General features: G+C 39.5%; 2 protein-coding genes across 2 annotated transcripts; one reads left to right on the forward strand and one right to left on the reverse strand.

Annotated features, from left to right (window-relative positions):
* Positions 1-1,121: 1,121 nt before the first annotated feature.
* On the forward strand, positions 1,122-10,408 carry LOC146469218 (plexin domain-containing protein 1-like). Its single transcript, XM_085123593.1, has 12 exons — positions 1,122-1,556; positions 1,938-2,038; positions 2,845-3,037; positions 3,839-3,961; positions 4,484-4,537; positions 4,678-4,742; positions 5,651-5,753; positions 6,343-6,438; positions 6,987-7,074; positions 7,786-7,858; positions 8,799-8,978; positions 9,704-10,408. Exons 1-12 carry the CDS (start codon positions 1,439-1,441, stop codon positions 9,794-9,796), a joined length of 1,287 nt encoding a protein of 428 aa, XP_084979719.1. The 5' UTR covers positions 1,122-1,438; the 3' UTR covers positions 9,797-10,408.
* A 321-nt stretch (positions 10,409-10,729) lies between these two features.
* LOC146469219 (D-3-phosphoglycerate dehydrogenase-like) lies at positions 10,730-19,244 on the reverse strand. Its single transcript, XM_085123592.1, has 10 exons — positions 19,008-19,244; positions 18,759-18,910; positions 16,139-16,204; positions 15,565-15,619; positions 14,959-15,057; positions 14,557-14,689; positions 14,063-14,224; positions 13,341-13,486; positions 12,509-12,760; positions 10,730-11,588 (listed from the first exon to the last, which is right to left on the reverse strand). Exons 1-10 carry the CDS (start codon positions 19,146-19,148, stop codon positions 11,241-11,243), a joined length of 1,554 nt encoding a protein of 517 aa, XP_084979718.1. The 5' UTR covers positions 19,149-19,244; the 3' UTR covers positions 10,730-11,240.
* Between the last annotated feature and the right edge of the window lie 696 nt (positions 19,245-19,940).

The following is a 19,940-nucleotide window of genomic DNA, read 5'->3' on the forward strand; positions in this document are numbered from 1 at the left end:
AAAATTCCTGCCTCCATACAAATCCTTCTAATTTTGTCAGTTCCAAATGTTTTGAACAGACAAAATTAGAAGGATTTGTATGGAGTCACCAGGGCAAAACAGAGCTAATATCTCGCCCCAAATTGCACTAAGATGCTCATTTTTGGCAAGTAGGCATTTTTCATCATGCTCTTTCCAAATATACTAACAAATCCCATAATTTCAAAAATTAAAATATTCGTGACGTCACACTTTAGGGACTCTATAACTCGTTTTCTTCAGCTACTTTGATGACTGATATAACAGGGGGTTTTTTCTCCTCACTCGGTGACCAACAGTATTGACATCGAAAAGTCTCGGTAAAAACGATGGAAATCACCACCAAAGTCCTCAAAGTTGAGGGCAGTCTTGTGTACTTAAAATTCTTCGATTGGAAACTTGTTTGCATGCATTTTTCTTTTTCTTTTTCTTTTACCTAAGCATCCTTGTTCCCAGAGCCTCTATCTTTTGGTCAGCGGTTCAACAATTAAAAAAACCGTTGGGGCTCTGGTGACGAGAATGATTACCTCAGTTGTGTTTAGTTTGCCAGGCGCATGTCCCCGACCAGAGTCGAACCGCTGACCTACTGTACGCCGCTTGCGTGCCCCGACCGATGGATCATAATTTAATAGGTTCGTACGTGAATCCAATAAAGCAACTTACAAGACGGTTTCTCGAGTTTGACTTCCCAATTATTATTCTTCCTCTTCCCAGAAAGGCCCATCTCGTTGCTAAATATTCTCGTCAGTGCAGATGCTATGAATAAAACGTCAAATCTGTGTTGGATTGTATTGTAAAATGTATGTGCCAAAGAAAAGTTTTAAAATGCAAATGAAATCACCAAACACATGCAAAGCGAAACTTTGCATGTGTTTCCCTTTTTTGGCAAAGCGAAACTGTGCAAACCTTAGAATTACCAATAGCCTCCTGTTTTAAATTGTGAATCAAACCACATTTTTCTTGCAACTCCAGTCACTTCTTAATCCCACTGAGTATGCTAGGAAGGTTACATATCTACTACGTTTAAAACTAAAGGTTCGAAAATCTGAAGCGGTATTTTCACGAACCTCTGCGCACGCGCGTGTGGCTTCTTTTTAATGCAAGCAGCGGATATTATCCCGTTTGTTTTACCGTTGAATTTCTTTTTTTTGTTGTTTAAAAAAGTTTTCTCTTTACCAAAAAGGCTTCAATAGAATTGTTTGTGATACAAATTTGTTTTGGTTCATTGCCGACCCAGCGATGCATTTAGCAGCAATACGCATAAATGTATGCAGATGAGTCACGAGTTTCGGTGTTTTCCTGTTTGAAGAAAACAATGTTTTTGAAAGCTTATCAAACAGTTTATGCCATCACAAACAAACTAGGATGGTTCTTTTCGCTATGAGCCTTGGTTTAAGACACCTCCTTGATAACTTGAGCAATGTTCTTGCGTGATCCTGGGTTAAAAGCCGGAATATTCACTTCTCGACTCCATTTTGTGATTCTTGTCACAAGCTGCACTCTCAGTATTTTGGTTCCCACGAGCTGTCAGCCGAAGAGTGAGTATGATACAACAGTTCAGTCACTATAACTTTACCACTTAAGATTCTATTTTGTATGAGTCGTAAATTGCGTACCTACATTGATAGAGCAACGTATATGCTTAACTGAAGGAATACACATCAATGTGATTCGTTTGACTCGGTAGTGCGGGATTTTTACAGAGCGAGGCTGCCCTTTGAAATGGTTGCCACGGGTTTTGGGCAAGTTAGGCTTATTTACTCCAAAGATTCCAGTTACTTGCTAAAACAAGTTGAAAGAAGGTCCATCAAGCTGACTCCTGTAGTAGAGGACAATAAACGGCAAAGAAGGTTTGTATCCTTAGTATACTCTTCGAATCTTCATGAACTTCATAACAAGAAAATATTTTCCCTGGTCAGGAAATGTGCTGGGCGAAACACAACAGAAGAATTATCCTTATAAACAGCTGATAGCCAAAAGCCGTGAGAAGAGACAGATAATCTCGAATGATACAGTGCAGGTACCTCAAATAGACTTTTCTTAGTTCTTCAGTTCGCGATTATTTAATATGGAGTCCGGAGGCAAGATCTTGGTTACGCTAACTGCGCAGTGATTGGTTCAAATTCGCTTGGCGTGACTTAATGCAACTATTCCAGAAAACTATTTTAAGTTATTATGTTGTATAAAAGATTGAAAACTTTCTTCTTGTTTATAAAATATGAAAACGTTTGATAAAGTTTTGTTTGAGTAACTCAAACAGCCATATTATAGAAAGCATTGCCCATTGTTTGACTCACCTCTCTTCTTCTTAGCGTATTTCCATAGATACGGTACGCGGAAAAAGTTCCCGTAACTCATGATCAGGGGACTATTTCATTTTTGTGAGACTGGTAACAAGGAAATGAGAGATTTTTACGTCAACATGGGTAAAAATAATGACAGGCCAGCTGAGAATGCGAAAACGTGCGTAGATTACTTTATTGAGTGTATAATTCGGAAGAGGGGGGGGGGGGGGGGGGGGATGGGGGTATGCCAGCAGTAAAACTAAAACTTATCAAACCAGGCAATCACCACAGATGCCAACAGTGCGATTTATAGCTCAAAGCGAATAGGAGACGTCTGCGGACAGGTTAGCTGAAAATGTTGCCAGGGCCAGGTGGGGAATACGCGCGAAAACAAGGCACCATTGATTTTGGTTTTCCTAATTTGCTAACAGAGTACAATGGCGCGGGTTTTTAAGAAATATACAATACAAGCAAACTTGAATTGCTGTCAACGCTCTACTGAGAAGATCTCAGAAACGTTTTTAAACTGATTTACTCGTAGGACCACCACAAGTATTACACCACACACTTCTATCAAGATGGCCGACATTTCTGGACTGATCTCAGGAACAAACCTGGAAGCGTGAGAGACGAGTATTTGTCGTCCGGCGAGCGTGCCCTTAAGGTCGTCGAACTGTCTTTCGAATTTCCGTACTATGGCCATTTTGTCAAAAATGCAACCCTTACCACCGGGGGTGAGTGAAATTTATGTTAATTTCCCAATGAGCGGACAACAAGAAGAAAGCTTATTTTTAGCACAGGAGAAACCGGTTTATACAAGGAAAGTATTGACAAGAAATACAGACTTAAACTAAATGTCTCTTCGACATCCTAACACAGGGAATATCGTTGGGGTAAGAAGGGTTCTGCAAGCAGGAATAATACTCTGGCGGATGTTGGGGGGTGCGGTAGCCTTTCACCCTCGTAATATGCGAACAGGTAGCGAAATTCAAAATGTATTTTGTTAAAGGATCGCGTAAAAAAAAAGCTGTGGACCTTAAGGGAGCAATTACAGAAGAAAGATTGCGCTTGCCGCAATAAGAAAGGCAGACAATTCTTTTGTAAAAGCTAATGGGGACCTACATGCTAAATCCATAAGATGTGTGCACCGTGTAGCACCCGTGTAATGTGATAGAAATGGAATGAGATTATTTTTGAGTGCTAAAGCGAGGACTACTGTCCTCATAGTTCCCAGATTTGCTGCCCTGTGAAGGAAATTTGCTTTGCCGAGGTCAAGGAAAAATCTGCCGGATTTGAACCCAGGACCTCTTGATTAGATCACCAGCGGTCTAACCAACTGAGTTACGAGCCGAGGTAAAACGTTTTCTTAAAAATCTTGAAACTGAATTTCCTTCAAAGGGCTAGCAAACCAGGGAAACTGTAAGGACACTGAACAGTCCTTACTGAATAAAACAGGCAAAAAAATAATTTCATTCCATTTCTATTGCTAAGTCCATAAGCGACGTTAAGTCTTGAAATAAACTTTGCTTTTCCAGGTTTTATCAACCTTGGTAAATCAAACATCCGCCAGGTGGCGAAGTTTCAGTATGTAGCCCCACTGATGGCGCACTTCAATCCATCCCTTAACACCACAAGCACAGTGCATCATTTTACTGATGGTGAGAAAAGAAAGCTTATTTGGCAACTTTTGAAAAGTCGAATTCTTAGTCAATTTGATTCCAATAACAAACCGTTTATTCTGTGCTCCTCTGGGAACATTCCAGCCAGGTTTAAAACATCTACTGCAAAACAGATAATTAATTAAGTCTTAAAGTCGTTTTCGTCGTCGTAGCATGGCACTAGGGAACTAGCAAGAGAGCTAGTGACGTCACCTAAAAAATAACTTTATTTCATTTGTGCTACTTCGCCGTTTTTTCAACTTGTTCAACTTCTACAAACACGGCGAACTACCCAGGAACCAAATTGGTAGGAGTGGCGTTCAAGTTAAGAAAGAGAATGAAAAATTCACCGTAGTGTGTTCACGTTCTCCGAAAAACCTTGAATTTGGTCATTTCACGCTGTTGTTTTGCAGCGGACGCCAAAGAAATGTACACAAAATTTAAAACGCACGCGCAGAGCAAAGTAGAGGTGGTAATGGCCGTGAATAGTACTAACTGGACTGTTTGCTTGTGTGAACTTAGGAAATGAATTCATTGTTCAGTGGTCAAACGTTCTTCTAGACAGCAATCCTGAAGGTAATGGCCGTTAGTTATGCTTCAATTTCATTTTAACCACAATATACAAACAGTCTGTAGATTTGATTTTCCTTGGAAGTTACCTTGACTGAGTGTATTTTGCTCTGTTTGCTCAGTTTTATTCTTCGTTCATATTTCAGTTGGCAGGTTCACCTTTCAGTGTATACTAAACAGGACCGGTGAAATTGTGTTTTCTTACCATAAGGTAAATATTCAAAAATATGTTTATTTTCATCCGTTGTATTGCTCTCTAACGGAGAAAAAACTGCACCATCGGGATGGGTTGAGCAAATCATCAGTGAATCATGTATATGCATTTGTTTTGTTGTATTTCAATGCCTCGCAATGGAAGGATTAAGGGAAGGAAGTTCTCTGCTCGCTGGTCACGTGGAGTCCACATCCTCGTTCCCATGCCAAGGTCTATTCTTGCCGCAGAGATCCTGGGAACAAGGTTGATGGAGTCTAAAGCAAGAGGCACAAGCTCAGCTGCACTTAGAGGAAAATGGCGTTAATTGGTGCCCGTGCATGCTGGAATATCTATCTACCATAAAGCAGCCACAGTGTTTTCCTTTTTTCTTCTTTGCTTATCTACGACACCGAGCAAAACCTCTTCCTCTTTCGAGGAGAAAGTGCAGCCTATGGTCTGACATGTGCAGATGGTTAGACTTTCTAGTCTTCTCGGATGAGACGAAAAGTTGTAGGCGCCATCTTACAGCATGCACTTTCACTGATCACTCTCGTGGGAAGTAAAAGAACCACAAGGGAAGTAACAAATCTCTGTCGATCTCTGCCAGTGAAACCCCTGGTGACTATTTCAAATTCGTTCGTCGACCTTATCTTGTTTCACAATCATAAAAAGGGGTAGGACCAACAAATGGACTCACAGCGGCAGCCATCGGCCCCGATAGGAGCCGACGTCCGGTCCTATTTCTCAGCGAAATAGGGTAAAACGGACACGTCTGCTGCCCGTTCTTCCAGATCATCATCATCATCATCATCATCGTCGTCGTCGTCGTCGTCGTCGTCATCATCATCATCATCATCATCATTCTAACGTTTTAAGAATAATGCAAGCAATTCTCAAATAATTTACCGACAATTTGCTCCGTTTAGATTCCAATTCCAGTCACCAATATTTCAAGAGCTGTTCATCCCGTTGATGTGGGCATTTCAGACGCTTACTATGTGGACAAACTAAGACATTACTATGGCATTTGTAAGTAAAGGGTTATGCTTCATGAGGTTAAGAAAACCGAACTTTTATACAGTAAGGACTCTGGAAGATGTTAGTTTATTTAGACAATTAACAAAATATGCGAGAGAAAGAGGTGGAGAGCTTAAACCACAAACGGGAGTTATTTAGTTTCCAGGCACTTGCATGACCTGTAAAAAACCCTTAAAATTAGTATATTAGAAAAAGTTTGGTTCATGTTATGTACTTCTCCGCTTTTTACTGTGTCCATATCTTCTTTGTTTTTGATTTCTATTAAAATTTTGTTATTTGTATTTCACATAATTCCATGACGAGATGATCAAATGCGCTTTGTAGTATGGGGACACTCTCCAGATTGATTTGGAATTTTTGGAAATGTTGGTTTTTGAGGAGAGAGGAAAACTGGAGTATACCCGGAGAAAAAACACTCGGAGCAAAGACGGGAACCAACAACAAACTCAACCCACATATGACACCAAGTCCGGGAATCGAACCCAGGCCACGTTGGTGGAGGAGGGGGGAGGGGGTTGCTACCCAAATGTAATTAATTTAATCACCTTTCTCAACTGATTTCTCATTGGCTGATTTATAGGGCAGATTTTCCGCACGTTTTACACATATGATGCAGTGCACATCAACCAGAGTTGGGCTGTAGATAACGCTGCCGTTGTACTTCGTCCCAAACCAAGTGAGTTTCCATTCCATTACATTTGCGCAGTTAGTACCACAATTACATTTCTTTCTGTAATCTCGCGGCTAACGGCTGTTTTAAGAGACCGGCATGATGTTGACGGTGGAATGCACATGGTGGCGTCGACCGACGTTTTGAAAACTGTTTCGCGGCCCAACTATAACATGTCCGGCTTGAAGTGAAAGCTATTCATCAGTGATACCTTATCAGCTGCAGCTGTTCCTGTGAAAGTTGTTGAGAGGCAAGACTCGATCAGAAGCACCGTGAAACCTCGTTAACATCACCGTAGACAGGTCATTACATTTGATCACATATACTGAACAGCGTGTTCGAATTAATTTTCGTTACAACAGATTAAAAAAAAAACTAATGCCTGGATATTTTGGGTTACAAACACGTCCGTATTATATTAAAGACAGGGTGGTAAAGGGGCTTTCATCTACGTTTCCCACTTATAACCTATTATAGAAGTTTTTCTGAATCAGTAACATTATGTAACAAAATTGTCAGTGGAAGACTTCCTATTTCTTCATTATTTTTCCTAGGCTGCATCACTGCCAGTTCATGCGAAGATTGCATCGACAGAAGAAGATCTACTAAATTTGATTGCACCTGGTGTAACAAGCTTAAAAGGTTCTCCTCATCTTTAATTTTCTTAGCGAAGAGCATGTAACCAGTTACGCTTGCTCCATCGGGATAAACCTTGAATCCGTAAATGGAACCTGGCTACGACCGTCGAGTACATGTACTTTCATAGTGGCGGGTGTGGGGGGGAAACCAAGGGCTTTTTCTTAATTCTAGTTGAAACGTTTTCATTTCGGGTCGGCGGGCCCCATCTTTTACGATGTCAGTTCTGTGCAGTCAAGTGACTCAGTGTTAAGGGAAGTGGTCAAACTATTATACTCGAACAGGACCCACCAAACCACAAAACAGATGATGGTCCCTGCCTGCAGCTCCCTTCAACCTCAAAAGATGGTGTCTATATTGCATAGCCACCCCTCTATCCGGCAATAAAAAATGACAGTGAAATTCAAACCTCACTTTTCTTGTATACTAATAATACTAACTCTTGCTATCTGAATATTTATGCGTCAACTCAAATTTTAAAGCCAATAAAATTTTGTCGGTAATTAAAAAAAAAATGTTCGTAAGATAGGTGGAGTCTTCGGTAACCCCCCTTCCCCAAACAAGGTATAGTTCCCTTACTTTCCGATATTCCTACATGTTTTAAGCTCTGGCAATCTAGAGAACTTGTCGAATGCAGACATTTTCCGTGTGACATGTAGCTTGTGTGAACTTTTCCGTATTTTGAGTGGTCATTCTCATCCTTTTATTTTACCACAGATGTTCAGATGGATTTGATCGTCAGCGGTCAGGATGGCTTTCCTCAGGCTGTAACTCTTCAGGAATATATCAAGTAATTTCACCGTTAATGTATTTTCCTGAAATAATGTCGGATCTGCAGTGAGAGCGCAAATTATATTCCGTACTTTTGTTTGAAGACCTTGCTGCACTTGGCAATGTTTCGTACAACTTGTCTGACATCGTTTAGGTTGCTAGACAAGTTGCAAAAACCATGTAACACTACGCAACACTGAAAATTTTGTTGCAGTGTTCCGCAGCAATCTTTGCGGTCGCAAAAAGTAAAAGTCACAACGATTGTGGCAACGTAACCGTTAGCGCAATACTAATGTAATACAAACTTCTGTTCATTACGCTTCACATTTCCAACTGAGGATGAACAGGCCTATGTAAAGGTATTAGTCTATTTATGATCTCTTTCCAATCCATGTGAACGGATGTCACCAGGTTTGAACCGCAAATTAGGGATTACACTCCGTGGAAGCCTCTTGTTGCTTCTTTTGTTTCTAAACCCTACAACAGGCATTTTGACAGTCGAGAGTGTTTCATGTTTTAAACCAGATAGCACCTCTATTCAAAAGGTCTTTAATTTTGTATGAGAGGTGCCGGGGTGGAGTGGACTGGATCCTGGGTCTACAACAACATCAACCACAATAAGCTTTATTTGCATGACCATATAAATTGTTACAGTATTGTAAAAGCATCAGAGACATAAAAGACAAAGTACTTACTACAAATAAGAAGGCCGAGAAAAGAATTTTAAAAACTTCATTATTCTCCACTCGCCCCAGCATAAAATGTTCTAAAAGACGTCGCGAGAAAAATGATGGTGACTTCTATTAAACTGGTCCTTTGTCCAGCGAGGGGAAGAAGGTGCGAAGAAGGTTGTCGGAGTTGGATCAATGGGAAAAAAAAAACCTCGTAAAATAATAGTAGTTGTATTAAATTGTTTCTATGTCTTTAACTTATAACTTTTTTGTTGCTTTGTTTTGTAGCAAGAAAAATGTGCTATCCAAGAGAAAGAGAGGTTGATTATATCTGAGGGGACTCCGGGTCTAGCACCATGTATAATTGCAGTTATCTGCGTTTTCGCAGTACTCCTTTTTGGAGTTGTAGCGTGGTTGGTGTATGCCTTCACCCACCCGAACTCCAAAGCAGGACTCTGGCTTATTCAGGTTTGTAAATACTACTTTTGCTTACCACAGGACCATATGTGCATGATTGGTGAACAAATACAAATCAGACTTTTACATGAGGTATTGACTCTCCAGGTGATTTATTGCGAACAACTTTGACGACTGCCTTCTACGAAACGAAAGGTTCGCTACTAAATAACAACAAAGAACATAGAGAAACCAGTGAAACAGACGCTTCGGGTACTACTTGAACGGAAAATTCTAAAGTGCCAGCGAACTCTTAAACGAAACTCTTGAACGAAATCTTACCGATTGCTTTCAACTGGGGGTTAGGACCTCAGTTGACAACTGGCGAAAACTTGGTGAACTGAACAGTAAAGAACTGAAACTGAGAAAATGAAAATATTAAATTAGCTGCAAAGAGTTATATTTTACGCAAGGTTCACGAAATTTCAAGTAGTCATAATAACGGAGAAAAACATTTCAATAATGACTTGTACAAAGAATTTCTGATAATTAACTGTCTGCAGCATTTTACATAGGCGGCGGTGAAGGAATGAAAATGTAACATTGAAATTGAAAATGGTCCAACTTCTTTAACATCAAAGCAAGAGCTTTGAAGTTCCTGACCATGGACAAGATCAAAAAAATATTCATGTCTTTCAGAAAAATAGCATCGACGTGGTTGTACAAATGGAATCTTATATGTTTATAACTTGTTTTAAAATACGAAGTTGAAAACTGAATTTTTGTGTTTTCCACAGCACGGCCCGGGAAGTTGGTGCAGAAAGAAAACAGAAAAATATGAAGATACACGTCCAACCAACTCATCTGTGTTTAACAAAGTTCTCTCGTAACAAACCCAAGATTTAAGTTTTCTTTTTAAACAAGTCATGCTATGGCGGTCATCGAATCGAACTGAAAACCTGTACTTCAGTCTTTCTCAAAAGGACTCTGGAAACATTTAAAGCGAGGAGCAGCCAAAAAAGGTTGCTGTTGAAGTGATAAGGAACTTCCCGCAAGCTGAGCTCTAAGTGACACAGTAGTCCTAGCGTTCACTGTTGCTGGAGAAAGCCAGTTCCACCCGGACGAAAGCGCGAGTATATCGGCTCGCGTGGAAGGCGCTAGAAAAGGGAAAGAAGAAGGAGAATCGGGCGCGCGCGTTTCAGGTCTAATCCCAAGAATTCATTGGAGAAAAATCATTCTTACAAGAGCTGTTCGTATATGTAAAACTGCAGAGAAACCGAGACGCGCTTGTTTAAAATTGACAGTAACATTTCTTTTCATTGGCCAGTAGACTGCTCATGAAGACAAACCTTGTATGACCATTTGATAATGGGAAGCAGATACAGGAACACCATGCAGAGGTCCATTCACAGGCAGCCCAAGCCCGAACCTACTGCTTTGTATGGAATATTCTCTTCAGAGATACAGCCATGGATGTAAAAATAAATTTCACTTTTCGTCAACGTGGGCTTGTATTTGTTGTATTTCTAGTCATTTTAGGCGTTTTTTGTTTCCTATTTCCAAATTCATAATTATATTTTTGCATTTTGAGAATTGAAGTGAATTTGCCATACAAAGTCTATGAATCGAAATATCGGAAGCTGGACTTGGCCTGTGGTCCATGACCAAACATAAATCGTAGTGAACGTTTCTGGGAGCTCCTAAGCATGTGGGTGTCGCAAAACCCAGGGTAAGTCGGGATGCCCGCAGGGAAGAGATTTCTTACAGTTGTCACTTGACAAATTGAAGCCAAGAGGGGAGAGAGGAAAAAAAGAAACACTAAATTAAACTGATCCAAAGCTCTGTTTAGTTGTAGCAACAGATAACGTATCAAGTACAACACACGTACAACCGACCACTGAATACATGCAGCTACAGAATAATAAATTATTTAACCCATAATTTTCACAAAGACAAACAGGAAAGCAATGGTTTACATAAATAATAAATACTATCCTAATTTCTTTAAGTATTATCACCGGGCTCCACTTTGTCCTTCAATCAACTAATTGTTATTTGAAGGCAACTACCGTTCATGACTAGTTGGCTGTATTGCAGAACTCAATTGCACTCCAATGAGACTGCAAACTTATGGTTTTCCTATATAATTTAGCACCTGCTGTAGTTATCTTGTGTCGATTAATGCTGATATCACCAGCAGAGTCTAGAAATATTCACTCAAAAATTATGCTATTCAGATATTTTGATGATACATTATTAGTCAAACTAGTCTAGAATCACTGTATCAATGTCATAATACTTTCTTGATTAAACGTTGTGACCACTGCGCACTTTTTACAGTGCTACACATGGATACTGTGCTGAAACTGGAGCTGAGGTGCTAACAACTACGATGCTCTCTGCTCCGCCTCCTGCGACATGGACGTAATTGATGGCGCCATTATCTCCAAACTTGGGAACCAGGTCAGCCAAGACCTTTCCAGGGTTTCCTTTGGCGAAGAACAGGTTTCCTGACAGCGGGACAGCACCACTGAACACAAGGCTGTTGAATTTGACCAGTACAGGCACACCAACCCCTACCACTGTCCCAGTAATGGTGGTATCTTTACCATCACTGCTGACCGTAACTGACACAGCACCAGGGTAAGGAAGTCCTACAGTGTCCACATGGCTTGCGGATACCTAACAAAAGGACGAAAAATTGATGAGAGAAATATAATTTGCAAATTATCTAAATAAGTTCATATAGTCTGGCTCAAACAGGGTGAGGTATCACCATAAATTTCCTGGGTGTTTTTTTTGGTGGTTGGATGGTTGCATCTCTGATATGCCTTAATGTGACTGCGCTATGCAGTTATGAGTCATACATGCCTGCGTGATATGTCTTAATGTGACTGGGCAATGCAGTTATGAGTCATATGGGCCTGTATTGATTTGACTATGTGACTGCGTGATGCAGTTCTAGTCAAAGACCAACATTTAACCCTTGCTCACCATGGAGTCTCCAGTAGCTCAGTGGTTAGAGCATCCGACTAGATCAGGGAGGGTTGTGGGTTCAAATCCCATCTGGAGCTCGGATTTTTTCCGAGTTTCTCATGATGCACCCACATTTCCCCTAGGAAATTCCAGTTTTGCTTCACACTTTGCTTCTAAAATTTTGGCTTCTAAGACCCCCCCCCCCCCCTAGGAATTTCTGATGACCTTCCATGGGGTGGGTATGGATTTTTTCAGGAACTGCACAGTCAATTAAAAGCATAAGTCCTTAACATGTTCTTCAAAATGTTTGTGCAAATACCAACTACCAGAACCCTCTTTGTTTTTCCTCTCTTATTTAAATTCTGTAATCCCATCCCAGTGAGGTTTAGACAACAATGTCCCTAATACAACAAACTGAGGGATTCTGGTAGTTGTAGTAAATGACACCATTGTGAAAATAGTCTGTTGTTTCCCTTTGGAAGCTAACGATCTTGGAACCTTTCTACAGAAATATTTGACTCTGATTTACTGTTCACCATCATCTCAGTAACGATTGATCTGACAACAATAACAAACAAGCATTCCATTTGACAGAGTTGTTAACGATTCAGAACCACTTCTCTCACCTCACATCCCTTTCCTTTTGTAACAACAGCAGAATTCACCAAATTGACATCACTGCCACCCAGAATTCCTGCCGACACAGCAGCAGTGATATAACGACCTGCTGACTTCATTTCAGCTCCATGTGTTGTCACGGCAACCTTGGTGACCTTGCCTTGTGCAACGCACGCAGCCACCTTACCAAGTTTATCGCCCAGACTTAACCAGGGTTGGGCTTCAGGCTTTAGGGCTTCTGTTAAGAATGCAGCATTTATCTACAAACGGAACAAAAACACTCTAAAATGAATTGCTAACTAAAGGAAACCTCACAGTTTACTGATAAATAAAATGAGACACTCAATTCTTATTAAATTAATGAAATCAAACGTGGCAGGAATAACTATGGCCTTTTAGAAAACAAGAGACTGTGTGTAGCCTTTACTTAGGCCCTTTAAATATAGGTGACTACTTATAGGGTGACAAACTCTGCACAGTTCCAGCGAAAATTCAATTTGACTCCTGCATGACTGTATTTCTGTCAGTAATTCACAAAATTAGCAAATACAATTCACAAAAATAGCAAGTACACATCAACTTACAGAGTAAAAAAATAAAACAATGGTGAATCACGCAATGCAAAGTGTGCATCACCTCGTACCCAGATCTAACGCATCCATGAGCAAAAGGTAAGCGAAACCAAAAAAGAAAAAAAGTAAAGAAAAACCAGACCTGAAAATGTTGACTCGTTGCCATACCAGCACAAGTAAAAAATTTACGCCCTATCTTGGTTGTAAAATTATGATTTTGCTATAACAAATCAACAAAACAAAAAATAATGTATACTAATGAACTCACCACACCAAAGAGTGATTTGCCCTGAACTGCATCAACAAACTGCTCTGCGATCTCTTTTGCTACTCTGGTTTGTGCCTCAACTGTGCTGGCACCAAGGTGAGGACAAGCGATTACATTTGGGTGCTGAACTAACTGCGCTGACACTCCTGGAGAACAATAATATTGCAATACGGTCATTAGGAATCCATAAACCTGCTAAACAATGCACTGATGTTAAATGGACAGATCTTAACTCCATTGCAGCAATAAATTACCAGTTTGGAATTTGAACAGGTGTGACTCAATTCTTATGATGTAATAATATTAATTTTAAAAACAGTAATTTTTAATTAATGTTGTCAGAAAGCCTACTCGCCAAGACTACAAGGTGATATGGGTAATTTATTAATAAATTTACCAAATTAACTCAACTACTGCTCATCTGTGACGAGGGTAATCATAGAAATTTTGAAAAGAACCCCTAAAAGGTACCAGAATCCTGTTTAATGGGCGTGGTCCAAACAATTTTTTTTACCCCTAAGAGGTACCAAATCAGTTGACTGACATGTACTTCCTGTCATATTTATCAGCTCAATACCCTAAAAGGTACCACCACATCTCTGATGGAAATCGTTTTAGATTTTAGCACCCTTGGGGGTACCAAACCACGAATTTTAACCCTAAAAGGTATGACAATCACCCACGTGATAGCACGGTATAGTGCATTGTCGCAACTTACTCACCTGTGGGAGGCTCAGTTTCAAACACATCAAGACCTGCTCCACCACACTGACCAGACTCCAAAGCTCTCAACAGAGAAGCTTCATCAATGATGCCTCCACGGGCACAATTCACCACATACACACCCTTCTTACACAGTGGGAAGGTTTTGTCACCAAGAAGGCCTGAAAAATACACAGACTCATCATCAACAGTGATTTAATAATTTCCAACAAATTATTTGAAGTTCTTACAAATTTTAATTAACAAATTCTGCCAAGGATATGTTAAATGAAAAAAAGATGGCAATTTTTGCCGAACAATTAGAGACAGCTTAGCCAAGTGGTTTAACTGAAAAGTCGCAAAATTTTCGGGGAAAGGATATACTGGCAACTGCACCACAGGCAGCCCAAATTGGCTGGCTGAAGGCATGGGACAGGAGGTTTCAGCCTCTGTACATATCTAGCATTGGATTTCCTTTTATTATTAATAAGTAATATCACAAAGCTGCACCTACCCCTTGTCTGTGGAATGAGAGGTGTATGCACTGTGATGTAATCTGCTTTTGGCCACAGCTGATCAAGCTCCATCCACTCAATGTCAAATTTGGCCGCTTCATCAGCTGGAACAAGTGGATCATAGCCAATGGTCTGTCAACACAAACACAACAAAGCAATGAATTAGTAATATTAATCAATTGCTGCAGTCTTGCCAAACATAATGAAAGGTCCACAAACTTCAATATTAAGGGATATATAATTTTTTTATTATTAGAAATCAATAACAACTGGTAAGCAGGGACGGTGTGTGGTGAGAGAGATTGCTTTGCAATAACTAGTTTTTAAGTTCCAAGTTTGAATTCAAAGTATGATGCCATTGTTGTTTGTAATAATTACTGTCACACACTTTATATTCTCACCGTCATTCCATAGGACTGCATACGATGAGCTACTTCTCTGCCGATCCTGCCTAACCCAACAATTGCAAGCGTCTTACCAAGCAGTTCAGATCCCATGTACTGAAACAAACCAAGGTCGATAATAAATAAGTTAAATCAACAGGATGCAGAATAAAATTTTAATAAGTTCCTAAACCTACTTAATGGCAAACTAGCAAGCTTAAATGCTTCTCAGAATTCATTTTTTGATTAGCAGATGAAAGGACCAAAGGATGCCACCTGTAATATCATTAACCCTTCAAGCCCCAGTGGTGACCAAGATCTAATGTCTCCTCACAATGCCACTGCTTGATTCAACATTTAAGTCAGGAGAATAAAGGAAATGATCACCAAAGATGAAATGCCTTGATTTTTAGACATCTCCCAACTAGTAACATAAGAAATATATGGAGGACAGTGAGGAGATTATACGTGTTGATATTGTAGCCGAGATTTTACTGTTTCTGACTTGCAACCTGAATGCCAATAGCTTGAAATGGTCACTTATCAAACCCCTTACTGTGGATTAAAACTGTAAGAAAAACTGTTACAATTCTAGAAAGAATTCACAATGTAATCAAGGCACACCTTCTTTCTGTCCCATTTTCCTTCTTTCATGGAAGCCGCAGCCTGAGGAATGTGTCTGCAACAAAAATTTCAGTCATTTACAGTTCTTGTGCACATATTTTACACTATGCAAGTTCCCATTTTATGATACAACTGAAATTACACTGTGTGCACTGAATAATTCTTGGGATTTTCACCTAAAGGAATTACTGAAATAATGATGAACAAATAGATTTAATTTGTCATTAACATTATTATACCAAAGAAAATAGAAAACTCTGTCTGCCCATTTTATTAAAACGTATTTTAACAAAAGTTACAAATCTTTGGTCTGTTTCTTGGTTCTCTTGTGGGCAAAAATTTACTGTAAATTTTACATACTGTAACAGTATGTTAGCATAAAATTCCTTGACCTCCAGACAAAAGAAAAAAAGAAGAAGCAGACTATGAAGCTCAACTGGAATTGGAATTTCCTCGAGGGATTGGGGGTGCAAAACAAAAAACCTTCCGTGGGGGGAGTATGGATATTCTCTGTAGCTGCACAATGAAAATTTTGGTAGACTAGTTGGTATTACCGAATATGCTATCAGCTTACCTTGCTAGAGAGCTGACAAGCATGCAGGTCTGTTCAGCGGCACTCATCGTATTGCCTCCTGGTGTACTACAGAAAGAAAAATAAACCCACTCTGTAAATTTGACATGTTGATTATAATAGGTACAGAGGAAATATTCCTGGCGGGGTGATAGGGGGAACACTCAGAATTGAGATAATTTGATTTCCAACCTAATGAAAACCTATTTTAGAACCAACCTCTAGAATTGGCCCAATTTTTAGACCAAAATGGCAGGAATCTATCCCTAGCAAAAATCGTTGAAAGATGTTCAAAGATCTTTGAAGATCTACACAAGGACCTCTGTGGATCTTCAGAGACATCTTCAAGGATCTTTTCTTATAACCTCAAGATCTTGCATTAACTCTTAGAAAGGTCCTCCCTCAAGTGAGGTTCTAGCAAAGATGTTCAGGATCCCACCAATGACACTCAATTAAGGTTCTTACAAAGATCCTGAAGGATCCTGGGAGACATTTCCGCACAGCCTCCTCTTTTAATTACGTTCAACGTAGAAAAGCACTCCTAATACAGATTGTGTAGTTCCAGAAAATATCCATACCCCCACCACGGAGGGAATTGGAAATTCCAGAGGGGTGGGGGGGTCAATGGCCCAGGAAATTCCAGAGGGGAGGAGGGGTGAATGGTTGGATAAGTTTCCAGAGGGTCAACTTCACGTTCATGTCAGTCATAAATGTTCAAAATTGTAACTTACAAACTTTTGCAACTTCGTAGATCTTTCTTGAAGACATAACTTTGTTTAACTGTTTTAAAGAAACCCTTGTTACATTAAAAACACGTTTCCCTTCTCCGAAAAGCCTTTGTAAGCGAAGTAGTCCAACTGAGACAAGAAATCTATGTCTGCGTTGCGTGACTCAGTTATTATAAAACTGTTGTTTGTGAAACTTTCTTGCGTAGAAAATATTGTTTACTGGCAACAATTGAATTTATATCAATGTTTAAAAGAGAAAATTTTGTATGGCTATAAAGTGAAAGCCCCAATTATACAAAAAAAAAGAAATATTTGTTTGTTATTTTTGTATGCCGTGTAGAGTTACGGGCAAAGGTCAATTCTCGGGGTCAATAATTATAACTGGTTTGTCAAAACTGATCCGTGTTAAAACTTATTTTGTCCAAAGTATTTCAACTTAAAGTCCAAAACTATTAACTTAATTTCTATGCCGAAATTCAACAAAATAGAGCCAATTCAACATTCTTTTAATGCGTTGTTGATCTCATACAAAATTTGCATAAGAACGTGAACATGCTAATTTCGTTTTGCGGCTCCATTTCGTCTGCGGTTTCAAGTTACGATCTGAAAGCTCTATTTGTCTCCCTGCCCTGCTAATGCTTATTTTGTCCATGCTATTCGATTTAATAGGAAAACTATTGACTAAAATATTTAGACTGAATGATTACCAGGAGAAAAATCATCAATTGAGTAGAACTAAAGCGATAATCTTTTTGATCTCCAAAAATTTGCATAGGGACGTAAACATGACATTTTTGCATTGCCGGACTTATTCCAACAATTTAGATTTAAAATCTTCAGCGAAGCTAATGGTAAAGTTTGATGTCAATGACCACAGGTAAATATAAAACACAACAATTATTTCAGTATCAAAAGCTTTTTCTACCGTTGAAATTGAACGTCGCGCGCGCTCTTCGATAACGCATATTTTCTCCTCGTGTAGGCAGTTCTTGATATTTCTGAAATGTTCACAACAAACTGATTTTTGAGGCGTTCTTTTGAAATAAAACTTTTCCAGAGGGGGGTGGGGGTGTATTCTGTATTTAAGGAATTTCCGAAGGGGTGGGGGGGTTAAAAAAATACCTCGAAAATGGAAAATCCTGGGGGGTGGGGGGGTCCTATGTGAAATTCCCTCCGTGGTGGGGGTATGGATATTTTCTGGAACCACACATTGGAGTCAAGATTGTATCGGACAATCAACGATTGAATGGATCTTGTGACATGTATCTGGCATCCCCCGCGGATTTGCAGCGGATTACATTATCACCAGCTTGGCAAAGGAGAGAGAGCCTGGGTTCAAGATCATCGAATGCACCCCCTAGTCTTTGATTGTAATACTAGTAATAATAATGATGTATGGGGGTTACAATAATAGTTATATGCTTCAATTATCCTACTGTGAAATTTTAACTCTGTGATTAAAAGAGTGTTACAAACTAAACAACAGACGAATAGTCGAAGTAACCTTGGTTTGACAAATGTGATGCCGTGACTAGTTGTAAATTGACCCCAGTACTTTTACAATTTCTTTGTAATACCACGGGCACACCTGATCGTACAAAGAAAAAAAATAAAATAAAATAAAATAAAATAATAAAAAAAACCCGCGAATATACTAATTCCCAGCTATTGAAAACATGTCTGATGTTCCGTTGCTAGAAGGATGATTAAAATTACGAGTGTCTATTAGTGTATTAAGCTTACAACAGAAGTCCGGGCTTATCTAATGGAATTAACCTGTATATTGTACAATTGTACAAGACCCCGATGACCCGTGACTAATATTTATATCACCGTAGATCGATGAAAAATCAAGCTTCCGACAAAATCAGACCCCATGAACAACTGAAACTTACTTCATAACAATAATTCCTTGAAGGGAAGCTGCCGGGATATCGATGTTGTCAACACCGGTGCCAGCACGGCCGATGATTTTGAGATTTTTACCAGCTTTTATAACATCTGCAGTCACTTTTGTTGCTGATCTGACGATCAAACCGTCATAATTCTGGAATAAACAGAGGTATGTGATGAGAAGAAAAGAGATCAATGCAAAAGCACAAATGTTCTGATCGACTGAAGTTCAAATCAACAAAATGCCTTACCTGGATTTCTGCGAGAAGCTGTTCCTTTGTAAGTTTTGTTTTGAGGTCAACAGCGATTCCATTCGCTTCCAAAATTGTCTTACAACAGTTGTCTACGCTGTCGCTGATCAGAACTCGCTTTAGATCCAAGGAAAACGCCATATCTTAACCTGCTTGAGCTCAATTTTTCTCGGTTTGTTGGTGAAGATAAATGATCATGAAATTTCCACGTGTACCCACTTGCAGAATTTATGTACCTTCACCTGCGAAACGTGATTGGTTTAAATTCCTGCCATCACGTGCTGGTATTTTCCCGCCATTATACAATTTCTGAAATTTTCCAAATTATCAGATCGAAGCTCGCATAAACTGTCTGAAACACGTCGGACATTTTCAGGTAACAGTATTTCAGGTGCATCTTTTGTAAACTGAATGACATTTCAAATGCAAGACATCGGGGAACATTCTTTATACTTGTTCAAATGTAAAATTGTGATAAGTGTGAAAGGTCAAAATGCACTGAGCGTAATTTTACTTCTTGATTTTGCAATAACAACGTGAACAATAGCGCGCTGTTTCGAGGGGACAAAGTGTGAAGAATTGAAAAAACTAATCGATTATACACCGGGAAATCACTTGCAACTCGTATCTAAAAGTGACGACGCCCGGCCTCAATACGTCGGGGGTCCATTTTTTCAGCTGTGTTATTTAATGTTGTGCTCTGACTATGAATTTCTCGCTTGTGCAAGACGATCTTCCATCAATGTTATTTTGAGAGGCGGCTGTATTCGTAGGCTCCATTTCCGCCACTCCCCCGTGTTCAGCTTTTCTCCCCGAGAAGAGACTATTGAGGGGGGTGGGGGGGGGGGTGGAGTGGTATATAAAAATAATAATAATAATAATAATAATAATAATAATAATAATAATAATAATAATAATAATAATAATAATAAT

The sequence above is a fragment of the Pavona decussata genome, unplaced genomic scaffold (assembly GCF_977016875.1).
Source record: "Pavona decussata unplaced genomic scaffold, jaPavDecu1.1 SCAFFOLD_126, whole genome shotgun sequence".
Classification (NCBI taxonomy): domain Eukaryota; kingdom Metazoa; phylum Cnidaria; class Anthozoa; order Scleractinia; family Agariciidae; genus Pavona; species Pavona decussata.